The sequence below is a fragment of the Rhinopithecus roxellana genome, chromosome 5, assembly GCF_007565055.1.
Source record: "Rhinopithecus roxellana isolate Shanxi Qingling chromosome 5, ASM756505v1, whole genome shotgun sequence".
In the NCBI taxonomy this organism is placed as follows: Eukaryota; Metazoa; Chordata; class Mammalia; order Primates; family Cercopithecidae; genus Rhinopithecus; species Rhinopithecus roxellana.
In genome coordinates, this window is record NC_044553.1 from 8898184 (window position 1) to 8921365 (window position 23182).

Genomic DNA, 23182 nt, shown 5'->3' on the forward strand with positions numbered 1-23182 from the left:
AATGTTTCTAGATCTCTGCATGTTAAAATTATACCTCTCACTTCCTTGAGTTAGGTATGGCCATGACTTGGCCAATGAAATGTGCAAGGTGACACGTACCTCTGGAAGCTTTTAAGAGTCAGTACACGTGTGCAATGAATCACAACACACTTTCCCTCTGCCATGATCACTGATAACACTCAAAATTAGGCCTTCTCTGTCAGCCCAAGTCCCAGAAAGAGAACACCACAGGGAAAAGCTCCCAGCTGATCCAATATAAAATAAACTATTATGTGACGGTTACTACGGGACTGAATGAAGGGGGAACGAAGGCAGAAATGAAAATAAAGACAAAATAATCTGTTTTAAAGAAGGGGTCAGGAGGCTCCTTGCTTCTAGTGAATAAGGGCCTTGAGCTTCCACAACCCTTCATATTTATTGGGTAGCAAGAACAGGGAGCAGCAGGTAAAGGTTGGTCAGCTGCTTGATTTATCACAGGTTCACATGATCGCTAACAGGCTTCAGATGTTCCTGCAGATAATCACAAGAAGCACTGCGCCTGGGGCGTGACTGGCCTCAGCATTCCTTCTGGGAGGCAGACGCAGTTTGTCAGTTTGCCAACAACCTGCTTCATGAGAACAGTTTGCTGTTCGCTCATATAGCCTCCAGTGGTATATTGAGTTGGTCACGACCCCCATTCTTTCTACTTCCAACACTATTAGGCTGGACGTGGTGGCTCACACCTGTAATCCCAGCACTTTGGGAGGCTGAGACAGGTGGATCACCTGAGGTCAGGAGTTCGAGACTAATCTGGCCAACATGGTGAAACCCTACTAAAAAGTACAAAAGAATTAGCCAGGCGTGGTGGCTGGTGCCTGTAATCCCAACTACTCAGGAGGCTGAGGCAGGAGAATCGCTTAAACCCAGGAGGGGGAGGTTGCCGTGAGCCGAGATTGTACCATTGCACTCCAGCCTGGGCAACAAGAGTGAAACTCCATCTCAGGAAGAAAACAAAATAAACTATTATTTTAAACTCCTAATGTTTCGGGGTTGTTTCCATAGTATAACCCAGTCTAGCACTATTAATAGACCTGGTCTTACTAACGGGTAAAAGGATTATGACTTGAACATAAGATGACTCTTTAAAATGCAATTTGACTATTATTACAACAGATGCGAATACTAAGAGACAGGAAAAGTCACAGGTAAATGTTTTCCATAGCATGTTTGCCAATACTACAGATATGCCTCCCAACTACATGTAGACTTTGACCCTTTGGGCTGGAAGAGGCCCTCAGTTCTTCAGTATGATGGTCCTGCTAGCATGGATCACAGTTGGCATGTAAGATGTAACTTTTGTCTCTTCCCCAAATTCTAAAGAAGTGTGTTTGCACAGCTCATTTAAATAATAGAAAGAATGAGTGACATGTAACTAAAGACTAATACAAGAGGGTAACTGCACTGTAAGAATGGCTCCGTGAGACAATCGTAGAAAAAGGGCTAAAGCGTGCACATAAAATGTTAAAGGCGATAAAAGTGTGCTTTGTTCAGCAACCGAATATTAAGCTCCAAAGGACATCAAGGAGGAAGTACTTCAAGAGAAACGCTAGTCTTCTTGTTAGTAAGGAGACAGTTTAAGGATTTGCCTTTGTGTTCCTAAGGCAGGTAGAACAGCTGGTAGCCCTCGTTAGCCCCACCAATCCCATTTTGGTATAGGGTACCGTATGCAATAGCAATTGACAAACAGTTCTGCTGGGTTTTTTGTTGTTGTTGTTGTTGTTGTTGTTGTTGTTGAGACAGAGTCTTGCTCTGTCACCCAGGCTGAAGTGTAGAGGTGCAATCTCCACTCACTGCAAGCTCCGCCTCCCCAGTTCATGCCATTCTCCGGTCTCAGCCTCCCCAGTAGCTGGGAGCACAGGCGCCCAACACCACGCCCGGCTAATTTTTTGTATTTTTAGTTGGGACAAGGTTTCACCGTGTTAGCTAGGATGGTCTTGATCTCCTGACCTCATGATCTGCCCGCCTCGGCCTCCCAAAGTGCTGGGATTACAGGCGTGAGCCACCGCGCCCGACCCAAACAGTTCTGCTTTTAAATGGTTGAAAGACTACTATGCTAGGGTCATCTGTCCTCTCAGAACAATAATATTAAATCTTTATGCATTTGGACACATTTAAATTTTAGAATAACTGACACCAAGCTTTTCTAGTAAACCCTTGGTTAGTTCCCTCTTTATAGGCCTAATGTTCCCTCATGATTAACCATAAAATTAATGGCTTTCCCTCTCAGAAAAGAAGGAAATTAACAACTATAACTATTAAATAAATTGTATCAACATCTGTGGCCATCATACTCAGGAAAAAGACACACTTCCTATTTTGCAACAAATGGAGCATATAATGCTTACAAAGTTCGTGCCTAAGAACATTCTGTCTGAAGTCAGCTTGCTTAGTTTAATGCTGCTACTGGAGAACAGAACCTGCTCACTGAACCAGCCTCAAATAAAATGTTGATTAGATCTCAACACAGTTTATCATTTCAGACCCAAGGAGGCAATAAAAGGGGTCAACATCTCTCCCCTTTAGAGCCTTTCCAAAGCAGTTGGGAGAAAAATCCTCTACCTGCACCCTCACCCCCCAACTCTATATACACACTCCCATCCCCCAAAAAAGAAGAAAGGAGGAGGCTATCCAGACTTGCTTTTACTGACACACAGCAGGTGGCAGGTAAGTCTCACAGACAAAGACCTAAAATTAGTATAGGTACCATCCAGATGTTTACTATCACTTTGAGCAGAGAATATAGGAGAAAAACACTTCTATAGTAAAAGTCTATTGATGACTTGAAATGTGCACATTAATGATTATGGAAGATGCAAATAGGCCATGGCAGAGAATATGCGGTGCCCCTGATTTTGACAAGTGCCTAAAACCACACAACTCTGATTTTATGCTTAAATGCTTAAGCACATTACTGCAATCAATTACATCACTGCTGTCATGAGCATCCTGTCTCCTATTTGAAGAGAATTGTGTCCTGCCCTAATCACATTCTCTAAAAACACATGAGATGAAGTTCTTACATTCCAATAAACAAAATCCTACTCCAAAGCATAGATGTTGGATTAGGCCTGTTAACTTCTTAGAGCAAGCGGTACCCTCTCACACACTGCACTCTCTACCTGCTCAACTGAACGTTTCATCTGAGGGATGTCTAGGTTAACAGTGCCGGGCCTGTACATCTACTACAGTGTGTCAGCAAACCTTTAAGGAACTCGAACCACACTAGTATCTGGTACCTGGAAAAACGACTGTCCCAGACTCTACAACATAGACTTTAAAGTTCCCTGTGGAATACTTAGCTAGGAAAAAAAGAGAGCAACACTCTTCTTGGGCAAAGCATACGACAAAGGCCAGCCTGGACAATACAGTGAAACCCCGTCTCTCCCCCCAAAAAAAAATCAGCCGGGCATATGGCGACAGTACCTGTAGTCCCAGCTACTTGGGAGGCTGAGGTGGGAGGATTGCTTGTGCCCAGGAGGTAGAGGTTTGCAGTGAACTGTCACTACAGCCTGGGTGACAGAGCGAGACCCTGCATAAAAAAAGAAAAAAAAAAAAGCGTAGGACAAAGGATGGTGAGGTAAGAAAAGCTGGGTCTTGGTTGCTCCAATAAACGTGGCAATGTCTTTCACAAGGATACTGAATTCGTAATGTGCTGTATATCCTAAAGAAAACAAATTATTTCCTCTTAATTTTGCACTACTTGCTAATTTTATTCCCAAATAGGAAAAAAAAAAAAAAGTCAATAACTATGTGCCGGCCTAATACACATTAGTCGATGTGATTATTCCTCGCTTCTTTACAGCAGTAACATAGCATGTATTTTCTCTCTCAGCCCCAGGAATAGCGCCACCATCTACCATACACAGGTCCAAAGGCTTCAATGCATGTGGAATTTAAACAGTACAGAATATTCTACTTCCTCTCCAGGCAATCATCAGACTTACAAATCTGTTTCTGCCTTTTTCCCAAAACTTAAGCCCAGAGCATCTTCCCAAATTCTAAGTTTGAAAGAACGAGCTTCCCCCTGCTCACAGATCGCTTCAACATCCATCTGACACGACTATTACTCCTCCTTAAGAGACATATCCCTTGGGAGGGAAGTGTCTTTCACTGAAGAGCTCCGGTTCTCCCCGTTGCCCCTTTCCATCCCCTTGACCCACAAAGGGCTCCGGTGTTTCCCGCCGTTCATGCAGCGAAAACAGAAGGTAAAACGCCCTCAGGAGGCTCCAGGTGAGGCCCTTCGGTGACCCAGAGGCGGGTGTCCTAAGTCAGACTCCGGAGCTCTGCAGTGCAGCTCTGGCTACAGAAAGCTGCTTCGTCTGAATCCCCGGGTCTGCAGGCAGAGCCCACAGCCTGAAGGACCGGCGCTGCCACCTACCTGGCCGGGACCTGCGGGCGGGGACCAGGGCCGTTCCTGAGGCCGCGCGGCCAACAGTTCCCGCCGCCACGCGACGGAGTAGGAGGCAGAAGGCCAGGCCGTGCCAGACTAGCCGGGTAGCCTGGAATCACTTTGCCAACCTGCGAAGGTGTAGCACCGCTCCCTCCCAGCCTGCGGCCGCCACCGACTCGACAAAGTCGGCCTCCTGGACAAAAAAACAACCTGGGAAGCACCTCCTTCTCCTCGTGCTCCCTACGTGAGGCACTCTCTAACCAATGGGAAGCGCGGTGGGCGGAGCGAGAGTGACAGACGATTACAGAGTCCTCCCGCCGGCGCGAACGGGCGGTGCAGTAGCAGATCCAATCAGCAGCGTGGGTGGGAAGTACAGGGGAGGGAGAAAGTAGGGAAATTAAGCCCCCAATCAGATCGCGGGGCCCTCGAGCGACGGGTACAGCGGCCCGTGGCCTTCCGAGCACGGCGCTCAGGGGGCGTGCCTGGCCGGGCCAATCGGCGCGAGCCCACAGTGCGGAGCGAGCGCCTCAAATGCTCGGGTTTCTCAGCTGATTGTCTCCAGCCGAGAGTTGTTTTTTGCAGCTACGGAGCCGAGCCGCAGCAGGAGGAGCCGAGACCCCCGAGGGGTGGGGGGAAAGAGGAGGCGGGGTCGGGGGGAGCAGCGACTGCTCTGCGCGGGACTCTGGGTCCCGTCACGGCGCTTCCTGGGGTTAGAGGCTGGGGTGGGTGGGGGGTAAGGGGGCAGTCCTCCCCTTCGACGGCGGCTCCGAGTCCAGCCCCTTCCTTCCCGCGCTCGCTTGCCCGGCCCCCAGCCCCCTCATGAGGGTGTCCGTGCCGGGTCCGGCGGCCGCTGCGGCCCCCGCGGCCGGCCGCGAGCCCTCCACGCCCGGCGGGGGCGGCGGAGGCGGAGGCGCCGTGGCTGCCGCCTCAGGCGCCGCGGTGCCGGGCTCGGTGCAATTGGCGCTGAGCGTCCTGCACGCCCTGCTCTACGCCGCGCTGTTCGCCTTTGCCTACCTGCAGCTGTGGCGGCTGCTCCTGTACCGCGAGCGGCGGCTGAGTTACCAGAGCCTCTGCCTGTTCCTCTGTCTCCTGTGGGCAGCGCTCAGGACCACCCTCTTCTCCGCCGCCTTCTCGCTCAGCGGCTCCCTGCCCTCGCTCCGGCCGCCCGCTCACCTGCACTTCTTCCCCCACTGGCTGCTCTACTGCTTCCCCTCCTGTCTCCAGTTCTCCACGCTCTGTCTCCTCAACCTCTACCTGGCAGAGGTAAGGCAGGAGGGCCGGCATGCGGGGCCCGGGCGGGTGCGCGGGGCCGCCGAGATCAACTCCCGCTGAGGACCAGCGGGGATGGGGGGGTGGGCAGCTAGAGGCGGACTGGAAACCAGCCTGGGGAAACTGAGGCACACCTGCAGTGTGAGCCAGTGTTTTCGTCCTAAACTTAAGTGGCTGATTGGCTCGATTATTGAGGGGTCCAGGGCTAGGGGGTGAGTGAGTGAGAGTGTGTGTGTCTGACAACTTAAAACAGCAACGGAACGAACCCTTTGTTTGGTTTTCTGGCCCTCTGAGGTAAGGCGTTGGTGGCACCAACAAAGTGGCATCTCAAGAAGTAGCAGCCCCGGTGGCTCTGCCGAAGCCGGACTGTGCTGAGGGAGGTTGGATGCTGAGGTAGCAGCAGCTCTGCTGAAGCTGGACTGCTGCCAGCCATTACGTCACCAGGCAGAGCTGTTCCTCTGCTATTGTTGCTGCGTTTCTTTTATTAGAAGCTTATATTCCCTCCTGCATCTCCTTTCCTGTGGTTCGATAAGCCTCACGCAAATTTCGTTCGATAGTTCCCCAGCGGGGTTGATGATCAATAACCAATGCTGAGGATCAGCATAAGGACCTCCATAAAGCTCTTAATGTTTGTCCCAGTTGCTTCATGCTTTAGTGGTTTATCCTACCTCCTATAGCATAGTCTTTTTTGGAGCTAATTAAGAGAAAAAATACTAGCTCAACCTGTGCCTATTGCAGAAACAAAACCACCAAACTGTTTTTGCAATAACTTGCTTAATATCTGGAACCTAATCACACCCCCTTTCTCTTTTATGGGGAATTGCTGGTTGGATTGCATTGTTCTGCAGCGCTTAGGTATTTAACCCATTTCAAACAGGTTTGGGAGTGTAAGGTTGTCAATCATGTGTGTCAGCTTGTGGTATTTAAGCCATAATATTTTGAGAATTTCCCCCAAAAAAGTCCTCCTTCCCACCAAAAGAAAAGCTTGAGGAGGGGAGGAAGGAAGGTGACATCATATGCTTGATACAGACTAATATAGAATAATATTGGCCTTATGCAGCTAATCCTCTCAAAGGCTTTTTTGGAGGTGATGGAATTAATGTAGTTCCAAGCAAAATTTTTTTTAAAAAAAATGACGTAGATTAAGTGTTTATATTTCTTGCATAAACCAACTCTTTTCTCCTTTAATAAATAGGAAGTAGAATGCATAATTTTAAAATCAGTCATAACGTCAACTCTTTAGCACACTAAAAACAATAGTTGAAAACAACAAAACTAATTTAACTTTTATTATTTTCCTTCTCCATCCTTTGAAAGTCCAAACAATACAATGACAAAACCCCAAAGCAGTAAGCGGAAATAAGCAGCACAGGTTATCACAAATCAGATAATGATGCCATAGTCGTGTCACTTATTTGAGGATGTTCTAATCTAGTTGTCGTTTAAACTGTTATAACACTTCTACCCTTTATATTTAAACTGATACATTGTAATCTTCCTGCCACCATTTCAGATAGTGTGTTAGTGACTTCTCAACACTGAAGCTTTTACTACAGCTTCAGATGTTTATCTGAAAGTGACTAGCGATTTTTATACCAGGAGCATCAGATGACTTGTTTTTTCCCTATACATTTTGATTTACAAAATCATATGAATGATTCACTGTAAAATAGTTGGTAGGCATTTCATAAAGTGGATTAAACACTCTTTTTTACTTCTTGAGGTATAACATATACCATAAAGTCCACAATCTTAAATGCACACCTAGATGAAATTTTACATCTGTGTACACCCATGTTACCACCACCCAAAGATATAAAGCATTTTCCGTGTCCCAGAAGGTTCCCTTTTTACCATCTCCCAGTCAGTAGCTCCCTCAGATAAGCACAAAGTGGGTAAACACCATCACAAAAAAGGATATATATATTTAAGCTCAAAATCCTGAAGGTAAGCTTATATAGCATAGAATCCACAAACTATCTAGATTGGGTCTTCAGACTTTCAGCTAATACTCAAGCTAGTGAGGAAGAATTTAAAGTCTAAAAGTCTTCCTGTTAAATGTTTGTGTGATGTACTTTTTTTAAAACGATAGAACTCTATTAACCTGAAAAACATAATTTGGAAAGAAGCTGGGATAAAGGTTTTTTCCTTTGTAATGCCTGCTAAAAAGGGTGTGAGTTGTTTGCCCTTTCTTTTTATAATCAAATTAGCGATTTTAGGACACAATTGTACTTAAGAGAACAAATCGTCAGTTTTTTTGAAAGCCTATTTGAAAGGAGATAGCTTAACCAGAAATCATTTCTCTTTTCATTACAGAAAATCGCCAGGAACCTGTATTTAAGAGAGTATTTGAGTTCAAATTTTTATATCAATTCCAGATAACTGGAAGTATACTTCCCATTGATCACTCTGAATTAATGAAGTTTTTCCTAGTGAGTTCTTCATATTATAGCAAAGTGGAAGGGAAAGCCTATGTGGTGATAAATATAAGACTTAACTGATGTTTATTTTTTTTTTAACCAAAAGCCCCTGTATCTTTTTTGAATAGTTGTGTGTGTCTTGATTACCAACTCACTCTGTCTTTACTGTATGCCGTATTAAATACCAATTCCATATTATTTTTCACTTATTTAAAGCATTTGTTTTTTCTGATTCTAAGAGTAGCTTTCAGGACTTAGTTATAAAGAACCGTGGATCAGTATAAAAAGTAAAACAAACCCTACTACTTTGAATACATTTTGGCAGATATTCTAAAACTCATGTTTTTGAAAAGAAGGACCTTTTTTTTTTTTTTTTTTTTTGGTGTCTATACTTGAAATAAGATGAAGGAAACTAGCCCTTTCTTAAACAATTGAGCTTCTCAGTGTCTCGTAATTAACCTCCTGGAAACCGAGAGTTGAGAGAGAGGGGGAAAAAAACCACCTTGTACACTAATCTAAAAACACATATTGAACTATTGAACTTCTGGCAGGATAGGTAGGACATGAGCTTTACCAGAGAAAGGTTCACACTCCTGGACTTTTACCGGAGAAGACTTCAATATTTAAAACAGACTATCTGGTAAAACTGATTCTGTCTACCATTAGAACATGTTGAACAACTTAAAAGGAGAGTTGACAGCATCACGTACTATATCCATGTAAGAAACCTGCATGTGAAGCTCCTGAATCTAAATTTTTTTTTTTTAGTGAGAGTTGATGGTATACCATCTTGAAGTGTTGTGATGCATGCCAAAATCAATGAGTTCATCTTCAACATATTGAAGTTCTTACTTCCAATTTGGTCTTAGGAGTGCCAGTTGCTTAATCAGGATAAAGTACAGTGACTTAATCGCAATGCCAAAACAGCTAGGAAAATTAAATTCAAAATCTTAACTCTTACATTTATGGATGCTATTATTGTCCCTACCAGTGGATATATTCTTATATTGGTATACTTCAAATAACGTGCAAGTCAACTTACAGGTTCATTGATTTTGTTCTGTTCTTTGATTTCCAACAGAAGTGGAAATCATACTTCTACCACCTAAAATAGAAATTCCTTGATGATAAGAAAGAATATTTTACATATTTTTATCTCTAGCAACTAGAACAATGGTGATTATATTATTGAATGACACTTTATAAAAAGGTCAAAATTTAGGAAATACTTAGTTACTGAAATGTAGGGGTTAACTTTATTTTGATGAACATTTGAGGTAAATTATATACTGTCTGGAATCTATTTTCTACCTAAAAGATTTCATACAATATAGAGTTTTGTTTAATGAAACTATTTTTATCTCATGGCAAATGGCCCATACTAATTAGGGCTTTGCTAATTTAGTTTCAACACATTCTACAAAATAGAAAAGTCTGTAAGACAAGTCTCATATCCTGAGTCAGTTACTGTTTACCAGGAACAGTGGTTTAGTTCAATGTTTGACTTTTATCCATAACTGACTATAAACTGTTTTTGTCTGAATCTACTAAATTTTTTCACTATCTTGATCTTATTTCTCCTGAAATCATCTGTGAAGCTGAAGTTTCAGATACATACCTGTAACAAAAGACATGATTATAATGCCTTATATGTTGTGAAATTGGTATTTTCAAAGCACTTTGTAACATTTGTTTTCACAACCCCCATGAAATACGTAGACATGGATGTGATTTGTCCAAAATTACATCGCTAATATGTATCAGATGTGAGACTATTATATAGCTCAGGTGCTATGAAGTCTTATCAAGTAATTTCTTCCTATACCATGAACTTTCCTGGATGTATTATTTCTTTATTACTTTGTGCTTCTCTAACTTGCTTTCCCATTTTCACACTGTTTGAAACCTTTTCCACTGTCTAGCAAAGTCCTTCTTCCCCTTTCATCCACTGCATATGACTCCTGGTTTAAAGAAGTAGAAGCCGGGATCATCTGGCTGACCATAGATTCAGAAAAATGCCTAACAGTGCTGCAGAGAGTAGTCAGTTTTTTTCAATGCATGATTGGGCTGGCAAGAAAAGGCCAGAAACTGCCAAAAAAAAAAAAAAAAAACAAAAACAAAAAACAAAAAAAACAAAAAACAAAAAAACAAAAAAACCTAACTAACAACAACATCAACAACAACAAAAAAAAACAGCAAATGCAGAATGATAAAATATCACACAAATGTGTGTCTTGTGTCTTGGGGTAGGGCAGGAGTGGTTTTCAGCTGCCTCCTGCTATCCTACTGCCCAGATTTTAATTTTGTGCGTTGAGGGTGTAGGGAGGTGTCATTGCAGGCTATGCCTTGCAGTGAGGTCTTATTAAAGACTTCATCCCCTCCAGCATAATGCCACAATCCTTTAAGTGTACATCTTCAGTGGATCAACTAGGAAAATAAACAGGTCCTCAGAGCTATATAGCGGGTACACATTGGGAAATAAAAGTCTTCCCTGGGAATGCAAAACAAGCTCATTCTTGTACAAGTTTGAAGCCTAAATTCACATCAGTTCTGTGAGTGAACTGGGGGTTTCAGGAGATCTAACTTGAAAACATAGTTATCCTTGCTTGATACTAACCTCAAGGAGCTATAAGAAGTAGATGCAAAGCATCTGTGGAGGAATGTACTTTAAACCCAGACTTCTGACAGATAAAATTCCAAAAAACATGGGTTCAGAATCAAAACTCACACTGGGGAATTGCAGATACCAGAATTATCAAATACATAGTACACAATAATTACTCATTTATGAATTAAACACTTGAAATATAAAACTTAAAATTGGCACATTTGGAAATCATTGTTAATGAAAAAATTAACTGAAATGGATGGTTAAAACAGTAAACACAGTTAAAAAGAAAAAGTGAACTAGAAGATCTCAGGAAAAAAAATCACTCAGAATATAGCCCAGAGAAATAAAAGATGCAAGATACAACCAATGGGTGAAGAGAGAATGAGGAAATAATGAGCAGGTCCAACATATGTGTAATTGGAATTATAGAGAAATTATTCAAAGGGAAAATAAGAGTTTACCCAAATTTATGAAAGACATCAAAGTTTCAAATCCAGAAAGCCCAACATATCCAAGGTGGGCTTTGTGAAAACATACTTAAAGTAAACTTCAAAACACTGGCCTGGCGCGGTGGCTCAGGCCTGTAATCCCAGCACTTTGGGAGGCCAAGGTGGGCAGATCATGAGGTCAAGAGATCAAGACCTGGCTAACACGGTGAAATCCCAGCTCTCCTAAAAATAAAAAAAAATTAGCTGGGCATGGTGGTGTGCGCCTGTGGTCCCAGCTACCTGGGAGGCTGAGGCAGGAGAATTATTTGAACCTGGGAGGTAGAAGTTGCAGTGAGCCAAGATCACACCACTGCACTCCAGCCTGGTGACAGAGCAAGACTCCATCTCAAAAAAAAAAAAAAAAAAAAAAAAAAAAAACTTCAATAATCAATGTGATAAAAACCATATGTGTAGTGTAAAGGAGAAAATCATATGATCATCTCAATAGATGCAGAAAGAAGAATTTGACAAAATTCAACCATAGATGATTTTTTAAAATTAACTTTTAGTAAATGAGGGAAAAGGGGGATTTTTTTCAGTCTAATAAAAAACATCTTCAAAAAGCCTATAGCTGACATTATACTTAAGAAATATTCAGCGCGTATTACCTAGGACAAGAACAAAGTACTTCACAACATTGTGCTGGAGGTCTTAGCCATTGCAATAGGCAAGGGAAAGAAAAACGTTTGAAAATTAGAAAAACAAAAGTAAAATTGTTGCTATTTGTAGGTGACGCAATTTCTTAGGTCAAAAATTCTAATCTATAGATAACTACAGGAAGTAATATCTAAGCTTATAGGATGTAACTCTTTATATACTAGCAGAAAACGAAAATGAAATATAAAAATTCCACGTGGCAGGGCATGGTAGCTCATGCCTTTAATCTCAGCACTTTGGGAGGCTGAGTTGGAGGATCACTTGAGCTCAGAAGTTCAAGACCAGCCTGGGCAGCATAGACCTCATCTCTACAAAAAAATTTTTTAAATTAGCCAGGTGCCGTGGCATGTGCCTATAATTCCAGCCACTGAGGTGGAAGGATCACTTGAGTCCAGGAGATCAAGGCTGCAGTGAGCCAAGGTTGTACCACTGCACTCCAGCCTGGGCGACAGAACAAGACCCTGTTTCGAGAACAAAAACAATTCTACATGCAATAGTGTCAAAAAATTAAAATACTTAGGAATAAATAAAAGATGTGCAAGACCTCTGCAAGAAAAACTACAAAACATTGAAAGAAATTAAAGAGGCCTCAGTGAATGGAAAAATATACCCTGAAAAGCTCATTGTTTTTAAGGTGTTATTTCTCCCTCAATTTGACCTATAAATTCAGTGCAATTCCTATTACAATTTTTGCAGGATATTTTGGTAGCTGTTGCCAAGATGGTTTTAAAATATGCGTGGACATATGAGGGACTTAGTAAGGATCACACTACTTTAAGAGTAACTATAAAGCTACAGTAATCAAGACAGTGTAATACTGGGGTAAAGATAGACATATAGATCAATGGAGCAGGATAGAGAATCCAGAATTCGACCTGTATGTATATAATCAACTGATTTTTTTTCCCCAAAAGTGCCAAGGTAATTTAGTGGGGGAAAAGTTTTGTCAACTAATAGTTCCAAAATAATTGAATATTCATATGGGAAAAATGAACATTGATTCTTACTTCACACTATAAAATGTACTTGACATAGATCATAGACCTAACGGTAAAAGCTAAAATGTGTAGAAGACAGGAGAAGATGTTTTCTTGGAGGAGGCAAAGGTTTCGTAGTAAACAAAAAGGCATGAACCAAAATTGACAAATGAGACTTTATCAAAATGTAAAACTTTTGTTTTTTGCAAGACAGATCATGAAGAAGCAAGCCACAGACTGGGAGGAAATATTTGCAGCACATGTATCTGGCAAAGTACATTTATCCAAAATATATAAAGAACTCATAATAAGAAAATCCAGTAAAAATGAACAAATGATTTGAACAGATACTTCACAAAAGAAGATATATGCATAGCCAAGAAACACATGAAGAGATGCTCAAGATTATTAGTTATTAGGAAAACAAAAATTACACTCACATTGAGCTACCACTAAACATTGATTAGCAGGACTAAAATTTAAAAGAGTGACAGTACCAACTATTGACCAAACTGTGGATTAATTGGAACTCCTACACTGATTATATGAATGTAAAGTTTTACAACCACTTTGGAAAACAGTGTAGCAGTTGTTAAAAAACATAAGCCTGTCATAAAATCTAGCCGTTACAGAAGCCAGGTGTGGTGGCACAGGCCTATAGTCCCAGCTACTCAGGAAACTGAGGCAGGAGGATCACTTGAGCCCAGCAGCTCAAGACTAGCCTGGGCAGCATAGCAAGACCCTGTCTTAAAACTTATGGAGAAAAATCTGGCCATTATAGATATTTACCCAAGAGAAATGAAAGCATATATTCCTATAAAAACTTGAACATGGATGTACATAATAGCTTTATTCACAATAGCTCAAAACTGAACCCAGGTGTTCATCAGAAATGAATGAACAAAATACACCAATACAAAGGAATACTACTCAGTAGTAAAAGCAAAGAAACAAACTATTGACACAACAACATGGATTAATCTCAATATCAGTATGATGAATGAAGGAAGCCAGGGAAAAATGAGCTCACACTGTATCATTTCATTTATATTAAATTTTAGAAAGTGCAAACCTGTGGTCACAAAAAACAGATCACTAGTTTCCTGGGATCTGGAGCAGAAGGGAGGACTTACAAAAAGGGGGCAGGGTGAAATTTAATGGATAGGGAAATATTCTGTATTTGATTGTGATAGTTTCAAAGGTTGTACAGCTTTCTTAAAACTCAGAATTGTACACCTTAAATGCATGCAGTGTGTTGTACATAAATTATATTTCAATGAAGTTGATTTTAAAAATTTCAGGCCTTTGCAATTTACTCCAAGAATAAAAGCTGAAGCAGAGAAGAAATGTACAACATGCAGCTCCATCATTTATCAGCTCTGTGTAACTTGGTTAAGTTACTTGGGTAAATCACTTACCTTTTCTGTGCCTATTTTCCTTATAAAAATCAGAATAATATCTGCCCCATAGAATTACTGTGAAAATTACATACTTCATAAAAAATGTTTGGGACATGGTATGTACTATTGATTGTTAGCTATTGTTAAATTTTAAATAATTGGGATTTCATAGTCTACATTCTCACACCCCTAAAACAACAAGCCAGAATTCAGTAACAAAAGTAACTTGTAAAGCTGAGCATGGTGGCACGTGTCTGTAATCTCAGCTACTCTGGAGGCTGAGGCGGGAGGATCACTTGAGCCCAGGAGATTGAGTCCAGGCCTAGGCAATGTATCAAGACCCTGTCTCTTAAAAAAACTACAAACAAAAAGCAACTTGCAAAGGTTCATTTAGAAATTTTTAAAACAGTTATGAACAACATGGGTAAAGGAAGAAATTCCAATGGCATTTAAGAATACTATATGATAATAAAAATACTGTATGTCAGAACTTGAATTATGCAGCTAGGTTGCATGCAGAACTAAATTTAGAACCTTGAATATTTACATTAGAAAAAAACTGAAATTTAATAAGCTAATCATCTAATTTATGTTAGAAAAAGAACAGGATAAATCCAAAGGAGATGAGTCTTGAGTAATAAAATAGAAAAAACAAAGAGGCTTGATAAAGCCAAAAGCTGCCTAATAGCTTTGTTCATAATCAGACTTCTTTCAGAGGTGACCGTGCATATATTACCATTTTCTCACTTCTCCAGCCGCTCTAATCTGCCTTTCCCCCATCTCTCTACAAAATAGTTGTTGCCTATGGCTTATGGTGACCTTCATGTCAACAAGTTCATTAGACATTTTTCAGTCCTCATTCAAATTAATTTCTCAGCAGCAACTGACCCCCCGTATCTTTCCCCTTAACACTGGCTAGCACATTGAATAGCATTCTCCTGATTTTTTTGTTACCTTGATAGCTTCTTTTTAAGCCATGTGCCTGTCTTGCCACCAGAGAGGTTGAGATTTCTAAACACTTAAGCCTAGATCCCCTCTTCTTTCCAAGTGATCACATCCACTTTTGTGACATCATGCCACTTAAAAACAGATGACTCACACACTTATCTCCGATCCTTACTCACCCATACTACTCTGAGCTGGCTCTGTAGCTTCTGCACTGATTTGACATCTTCATGATATCTGATGCACTCAGATTCAACATGATCTTTCCTCCTCCTTTCCCACCCCACACCTATATTCATCAAAACCTGGTTCTTGAACCGGGCACAGTTGCTCTGCCTGTAATCCCAGCAATTTGGGAGGCTGAGGTGGCAGCAGCACTTGAGCCCAGGAGTTCGAGGCTGCAGTAAGCAATGTTTGTGCCACTGGACTCCAGCCTGGGTGACAGAGCAAGATCCCAACTCAAAACACACACACATACACACAACTTGGTTCTCCTCTTTTGTTCCCCATTGCTGTGACTAGTATTGCTATCCAATTATTTATATAATTCAGAAACATATGAGTCCTTCTCAATATTGCTTTCTCCCTCATTCCGCACATTCACTGCATCACCAAATCCTGTTACCTCCTAATATCTCTTAAGTCCATTTACTTCTCCCCTTCAAAAAGTCTGCTCCAGGCTACTAGCGTCTACTGACTAGTCCATGGCAGTTAGCCTTCTAATTGGTGTGTCTGTGTACTCTGGCCCCCAGAGGCCCATTCTCCACAGTGTTGCCAGAGTTTTTTGAAATAAAAATCTATTATAAAAACCTCACCCGGCTAGGCACGGTGGCTCACACCCATAATCCCAGTGCTTTGGGAGGCCTAGGCAGGCAGATCACAAGGTCAGGAGTTCGAGACCAGCCTGGCCAATATGGTGAAACCCCATCTCTACTAAAAAATTCAAAAATTAGCTGCTTGTGGTGACGCGCACCTGTAGTCCCAGCTACTCGGGAGGCTGAGGCAGGAGAATTGCTTGAACCTGGGAAGCGGAGGTTGCAGTGAGCCAAGATCGCATCACTGAACTCCAGCCTGGGCAACAGAGTGAGACTTCGTCTCAAAAAAAAAAAAAAAAAAAGCCCCACCCCTAAATTCCTCCGTTGGATCTAGTTACTCATTAGAATGGAGAGAGTTTTATACATACTACAAGGCACTTCATGGTTCCAGCCTAATCTTAAACTATGTTCCTCATTCCTCACCATTTCACCACATTAAACATTCTTTTAGTCCTTTGTACTTGCCATATTCCTTCTGCCACAAAGCCATTCCATTTTCTTTTCCTGCTACTTACAATGTTCTTTCCTCCTCCTTTGCTTAGTTAACTCTCAACTCCAGGGCGCAGTGCTGTTTCAGGGAAGCCTTCACTCAGCTACTCAAGTTAGATTCCAAAATTATAGACTAGTAGAGCATTATGCTCCTCTTCTTCATATCATTTGCACAGTTGGAATTTTATATTTGTGTGACTTCTTTGTGTGAGCTTACTAGATTGATAAGCACTATAGGAATAAGGACCAAGTCTGTTCTTGCTGTATTCCTGGTACCTAATTTAACATCTGATATGTATTAGGTACCTGTTCAGTAAATAATGAATGAAGTTCTTGTTCACCATATCCCAAATAGCATAGTGGGGAGGAATCCCTGAATATATAATTTCACAGCAGAATTTGCTCTACCCTTTTCTTTCTTCTCTTTTCCCACTTATCTGCCTCCTCCCTTCGGAAAAAAAAAAAAAAAAAAAAACTTGCTTTAAAACAAGAGTCCCAAAATCAGATGCCTAGAAAAACCTGAATGCTACAACCTCTGAGAGTATAGGGAGTGTTGGTATTTGTGGTGAATCTGAAAGCAGATGTTTAAAGAGGACAATCACATTAATTCGGTTCCAGCTGTGAGATTACATTGTCAAATCATCTGATTTTCAAGAGAAATCACAAATTTGGATTTCTTAAAATGAGAAATCTACTTTTTAAATAATGACAGGATTTTCAAGTACGTTAAAAATACTGTAGGCTAATACTGAATAAGCTAAGCAAAACTTTTGTGGATCAAACCCAAACCATGGGCTATTTTCTCCTCCTCCTCTTCCTCCTCCTCCTCATAGAAATAAAACAACTAAATATAATTCTCTTTATAATTTCCACATACCAAGCTTTAATTATATTTAATACCCACCAAAATTAGTTAAAATGAACTCTGAGTAATTTATACCTTATGGAAAAATTATGGTGTTCTAAGTCTGACCAAATGTATAGAAAGTACTATATATTTTTGGATAGGCCATCTATGTCTGCCTTGCCCCACTATAGTACATATTGCTTTAGATCAGCCACTATTTTACATTTATTTTGAAAGAAATTTTGCATACCCTTCAGCACCTAGGACTGTTATAAATGTGGTCAGTGCTTAATGACTTGGAGTAAATTAGTGGTAAAGTAAGTGAATTTAAAAGAAACATTTTCTTCTTTCCACCTCCACAAACAGAATCAGAATCTGACTTCATGGAATGCTTCATCTAATTTGTTTTAAATAAAGACAAACTTTTAAAAATTAAATGTCCTTGTAATCTTATTATTTTAACTTTGGTAAAGGGGTATGTTTAAGACAGTACATCATAAATATCCCTGAACAAGGAATCGGGGAACCAGAATTCTAGTCCAAATTCTGCTTTATTTGAATAACTGATATTTGCAAATCATTATTTTTCTGGGCCAGTTGTCTGATTTGTAAAGTGGTTAGTCTCAGTGATATCTAAGATACCTTGAATTCTAGTATGCTGATACTAATAAAGCATTGCAGAATTTCAGAATTTTTGCTTAAATTCCTTAGTACCTAGTTCTGTGATCTAATACAGTATCTGAATTATATTTCTGAGATACAGATGCCAATTAAACAGTTATACCTAACACGTTAAAACTGATCAAAATTTATTTAGGGCCCAGGGATCATCATCTTTCTAGAATAGTATTTCAAATTTGTACCTTCTCTCTTCTTACAAAAACTCAATTATAGCTACCATTTTCATTAGCATATTAATCACACCCTACAATTTGTTTTTCCAGCCTCAGTCTCTCAGAGTATAAAAAAGCTTAAGAAATATTTTCTTAAAAATTTGTACTCTCCTCAGCTACTATGTAGGATCCAGTCATTTGAGCTGCTTTGAGGCGGTGTAGTATATAAACTAAGGAGAATATGAACTTTTATTCCTTTATAGCCCTATTTTAAGTTGTTTCATTGGTCAGGAGCTCCTTGTATTTTTTCTGTCTCCAAGGGCTTTTGTGGAAGAGAAAGTTCAATGTGAGGGCTAAGGCTGTTAAGTACCTAATTGGCATTTTTTTTAAATCTATTCTGAAAAGAATGGGACATTAAACAGCAGGACTGACATCTGTAACTTAAGTCAGAATAGACAGAGCATATATACTTGGCAGTAGCAGGAAATCCTTTTGTCCAAAGTAGAAAAAGTGATATGATTACCTGCTAGGAGCATTATACGTAAGTAGGTTTGTAGAGATGAATTAACAGGCTAGAATCAGTCATGGTTAAAGGTACCTACATTTTTAAATGGATGATAGATTTTCCAGGTTTTGTAAATTGGATGTTTACAGGGATACTATTAGAACACCAGATACAGGCCAGGCGCGCAGTGGCTCACGCCTATAATCCCAGCACATTGGGAGGCTGAGGTGGGTAGATAATCTGAGCTCAGGAGTTCGAGACCAGCCTGGCCAACGTGATGAAACCCTGACTCTACTAAAAATACAAAAAATTAGCTGAGCATAGTGGCATGTGCCTGTAATCTCAACTACTTGGCAGGCTACAGCAGGAGAATCACTTGAACCCGACAGGCGGAGGTTGCAGTGAGCCAAGATCACACCACTGCACTCCAGCCTGGGTGACAAAGTGAGACACCATCTAAAAAGAAAAAACTCTTTATACGGAGGTATTAAGCAGTTAAGAACTTGGGAACTGGAGTCCCATTCCTTGGACCCTTACTAAGTGACCTTAAGCGGGTAACTTTTCTGTATCATAGTTTCTCCATCTGTACCTACCTCATGGGGTCGTGAAGTTAAATAGAATAATACTTTAAATATACCAAGAGTATTAAGTAGTAGAACATAATAAGACTCAAATGGTAGCTATTGTTGTTTTAGAAAAAAAGAAAAGAGCATCTCTAAAATTAAGATTTTCCTCTGCTTTCTTACATATAAACTTTAGATAATATGATAAACACTTTCTAATTTATGGTAATATTTGTGATACCATTATTTCTTTATTATTAAGATGGGTTTGTAGGTATTCTCACCTTTTAGATGATAAACCGAGGTCATGGATTTGTCCTAAACCACATTAGAAATGAGAAGGATTGGAAGGCAGATCTTCTGACTACACTGCTTTTTCTGTCGTACTCTAGAATGAGCAGTTTTAAGCTATTGTCAGCGTTCATTACTGCTCACATTCAGATTCTTTTATTTTTTTTCTTTTGAGACAGAGCCTCACCCTGTCACCCAGGCTGTTGTGCAGTGGTGTGATCTCTGCTCACTGCAACCTCCACTTCCTGGGTTCAAGCAATTCACCTGCCCCAGCCTCCCGAGTAGCTGGGATTACAGGCATGCGCCTCCACACCCAGCTAATTTTTGCATTTTTAGTAAAGACAGGATTTCGCCTTGTTGGTCAGGCTGATCTTGAACTTCTGACCTTGTGATCCGCCTGCCTGGGCCTCCCAAAGTGCTGGTATAACAGGCGTGAGCCACCGTGCCCGGCTGAGATTGTTCTTAAGAAATCCAGATTAATTACCGGGTGGCTGGCAAGATGGCCAAATAGGAACAGCTCCAGTCTGCAGCTCCCAGGGAGATTAGCACAGAAAGTGGGTGACTTCTGCATTTCCAACTGAGGTACCGGACTCACCTCATTGGGACTGGTTAGACGGTGGGTGTAGCCCATGGAGGGCAAGCAGAAGCAGGGTGGGACGTCACCTCACCCAGGAAACACCAGGGGTTGGGAAACTTCCTCCCCCAGCCAAGGAAAGCCATGAGGGACTGTGCCTTGAAGAATGGTGCGTTCCAGCCCAGATAATATGCTTTTTCTACGGTCTTCCCAACCTGCAGACCAGGAGATTCCCTTGGGTGACAACACCATGAGGGCCCTGGGTTTCAAGCACAAAACTGGTCGGCTGTTTGGGCAGACACCGAGCTAACTGCAGGAGTTTTTTTTCATACCTCAGTGGCACCTGGAACACCAGCGAGACAGAACCGTTCACTCCCCTGCAAAGGGGGACTGAAGCCAGGGAACGAAATGGTCTAGCTCAGTGGATCCCACCCCCATGGAGCCCAGCAAGCTAAGATCCACTAACTTGAAATTCTTGCTGCCAGCACAGCAAGACCTGAGAGGCTCGAGCTTGGTTGGGGGAGGGGCGTCCACCATTACTGAGTAGAGCAGGTGATTTTCCCCTCATGGTGTAAACAAAGCCACCTGGAAGTCAGAACTGTGCAGAGCCAACTGCGGCTCAGCAAAGCCACCGTAGCCAGACTGCCGCTCTAGATTCCTCCTCTCTGGGCAGGGCATCTCTGAAAGAAAGGCAGCAGCCCCAGTCAGGGGTTTATAGCAAAAACGCCCATATCCCTGGGACAGGGCACCTGGGGGAAGGGGGGCGACTGTGGACTCACCTTCAGCAGACTTAAATGTTCCTGCCAGATCTCCCAGCACAGCGCTTGAACTCGGCTAAGGGACAGACTGCCTCCTCAATTGGGTCCCTGACCCCTTTGTCTCCTGACTGGGAGATACCTCCCAGCAAGGGTCGACAGACACCTCATACAAGAGAGCTCCAGCTGGCATCTGATGGGTGCCCCTCTGGGACGAAGCTTCCAGAGGAAGTTACAGACAGCAATCTTTGCTGTTCGGCAGTCTCTGCTGGTGATACCCAGGCAAACAGGGTCTGGAGAGGACCTCCAGCAGACCTGCAGCAGAGGGTCCTGACTGTTAGAAGGAAAACTAACAAACAGAAAGGAATAGCATCAACATGAACAAAAAAGGATATCCATGCAAAAACCCCATCCAAAGATCACCAGCCTCAAAGACCAAAGATAGGTAAATCCATGAAGATGAGGAAAAACCAGTGCAGAAAGGCTGAAAATTCCAAAAAACAGAATGCCTCTTCTTCTCCAAAGGATCACAACTCCTTGCCAGCAAGGGAACAAAACTGGATGGAGAATGAGTTTGACAAATTGACAGAAATAGGCTTCAGAAGGTGGGTAATAATGAACTCCTCCAAGCTAAAGGAGCATGTTCTCACCCAATGCAAGGAAGCTAAGAACCTTCAAAAAAAAGGTTAGACGAATTGCTAATCAGAATAACCAGTTTAGAGAAGAACATAAATGAGCCAATGGAGCTAAAAAACACAGCACGAGAACTTCGTGAAGCATAGACAAGTATCAATAGCCAAATCTGTCAAGCGGAAGAAAGGATGTCAGAGATTGAAGATCAACTTAATGAAATAAAACATGAAGACAAGATTAGAGAAAAAAAGAATGAAAAGGAATGAACAAAGCCTCCAAGAAATATGGGACTGTGTGAAAAGACCAAACCTGTATTTGATTGGTGTACCTGAAAGTGATGGGGAGAATAAAAACACTCTTCAGGATATTATCCAGGAGAACTTTCCTAACCTAGCAAGACAGGCCAACATTCAAATTCAGGAAATACAGAACACCACAAAGATAATCCTCAAGAAGAGCAACCCAAGACACATAATTGTCAGATTCACCAAGGTTGAAATGAAGGAAAAAGTGTTAAGGGCAGCTAGGGAGAAAAGTCAGGTTACCCACAAAAGGAAGCCCATCAGACTAATAGCAAATCTCTCTTCAGAAACCCTATAAGCCAGAAGAGAGTGGGGGCCAATATTCAACATTCTTGAAGAAAAGAATTTTCAACCCAGAATTTCATATCCAACCAAACTAAGCTTTGTAAGCAAAGGAGGAATAAAATCTTTTACAGACAAGCAAATGCTGAGAGATTTTGTCACCACCAGGCCTGCCTTACAAGAGCTTCTGAAGGAAGCACTAAATATGGAAAGAAACAACCGGTACCAGCTCCTGCAAAAACATACCAGATTGTAAGGACCATCGACCCTATGAAGAAACTGCATCAACTAATGGGCAAAATAACCAGCTAGCATCATAATGACAGGATCAAATTCACACATAACAATATTAACCATAAATGTACACGGGCTAAATTACCTGATTAAAAGACACAGACTGGCAAATTGGATAAAGAGTCAAGACCCATTGGCGTCCTGTATTCAGGAGACCCATCTCACCTGCAGAGAGACATGTAGGCTAAAAATAAAGGGATGGAGGAATATTTACCAAGCAAATGGAAAGCAAAAAAAAGCAGGGGTTGCAATCCTAGTCTCTGATAAAACAGACTTTAAACCAACAAAGTTCAAAAAAGACAAGGGCATTACATAATGCTAAAGGGATCAATTCAACAAGAAGAGCTAACCTAGGTATATATGCACCCAATACAGGAGCACCCAGATTCATAAAGCAAGTTCTTAGAGACCTACAAAGAGACTTAGACTCCCACACAATAATAGTGGGAGACTTTAACACCCCACTGTCCATATTAGACAGATTAATGAGACAGAAAATTAACAAAGGTATTCAAGACTTGAACTCAGCTCTGAACCAAGCAGACCTAATAGACATCTACAGAACTCTCCACCCCAAATCAGCAGAATATACATTATTCTCAGCACCACATCACACTTATTCTAAAACTGACCACATAATTGGAAGTAAAACACTCCTCAGCAAATGCAAAAGAATGGAAATCATAAACAGTCTCTCAGACCACAGTGCAATCAAATTAGAACTCAGGATTAAGAAATTCACTCAAAAGCACACAACTGCATGAAAACTGAGCAACCTGCTCCTGAATGACAACTGGGTAAAT

General features: G+C 41.4%; 2 protein-coding genes across 3 annotated transcripts in view; one reads left to right on the plus strand and one right to left on the minus strand.

Moving 5' to 3' along the window:
* TXNDC16 (thioredoxin domain containing 16) overlaps nucleotides 1-4620 on the minus strand; it is a 116619-nt gene extending 111999 nt beyond the window's left edge. The window contains exon 1 of the mRNA XM_030931503.1: nucleotides 4418-4620. The gene's annotated coding sequence lies outside the window, so the exon portion shown is untranslated. The remainder of the gene's footprint in view (nucleotides 1-4417) is intronic.
* A 319-nt stretch (nucleotides 4621-4939) lies between these two features.
* Nucleotides 4940-23182, plus strand: part of GPR137C (G protein-coupled receptor 137C) — an 87346-nt gene continuing 69103 nt past the window's right edge. The window contains exon 1 of one of the 2 annotated variants that reach the window (XM_010372074.2): nucleotides 4940-5692. In XM_010372074.2, the coding sequence (XP_010370376.2) occupies nucleotides 5249-5692 (444 nt within the window). In that variant the 5' untranslated portion in view covers nucleotides 4940-5248. The remainder of the gene's footprint in view (nucleotides 5693-23182) is intronic. The other variant, XM_030930983.1, reaches the window with a different exon arrangement.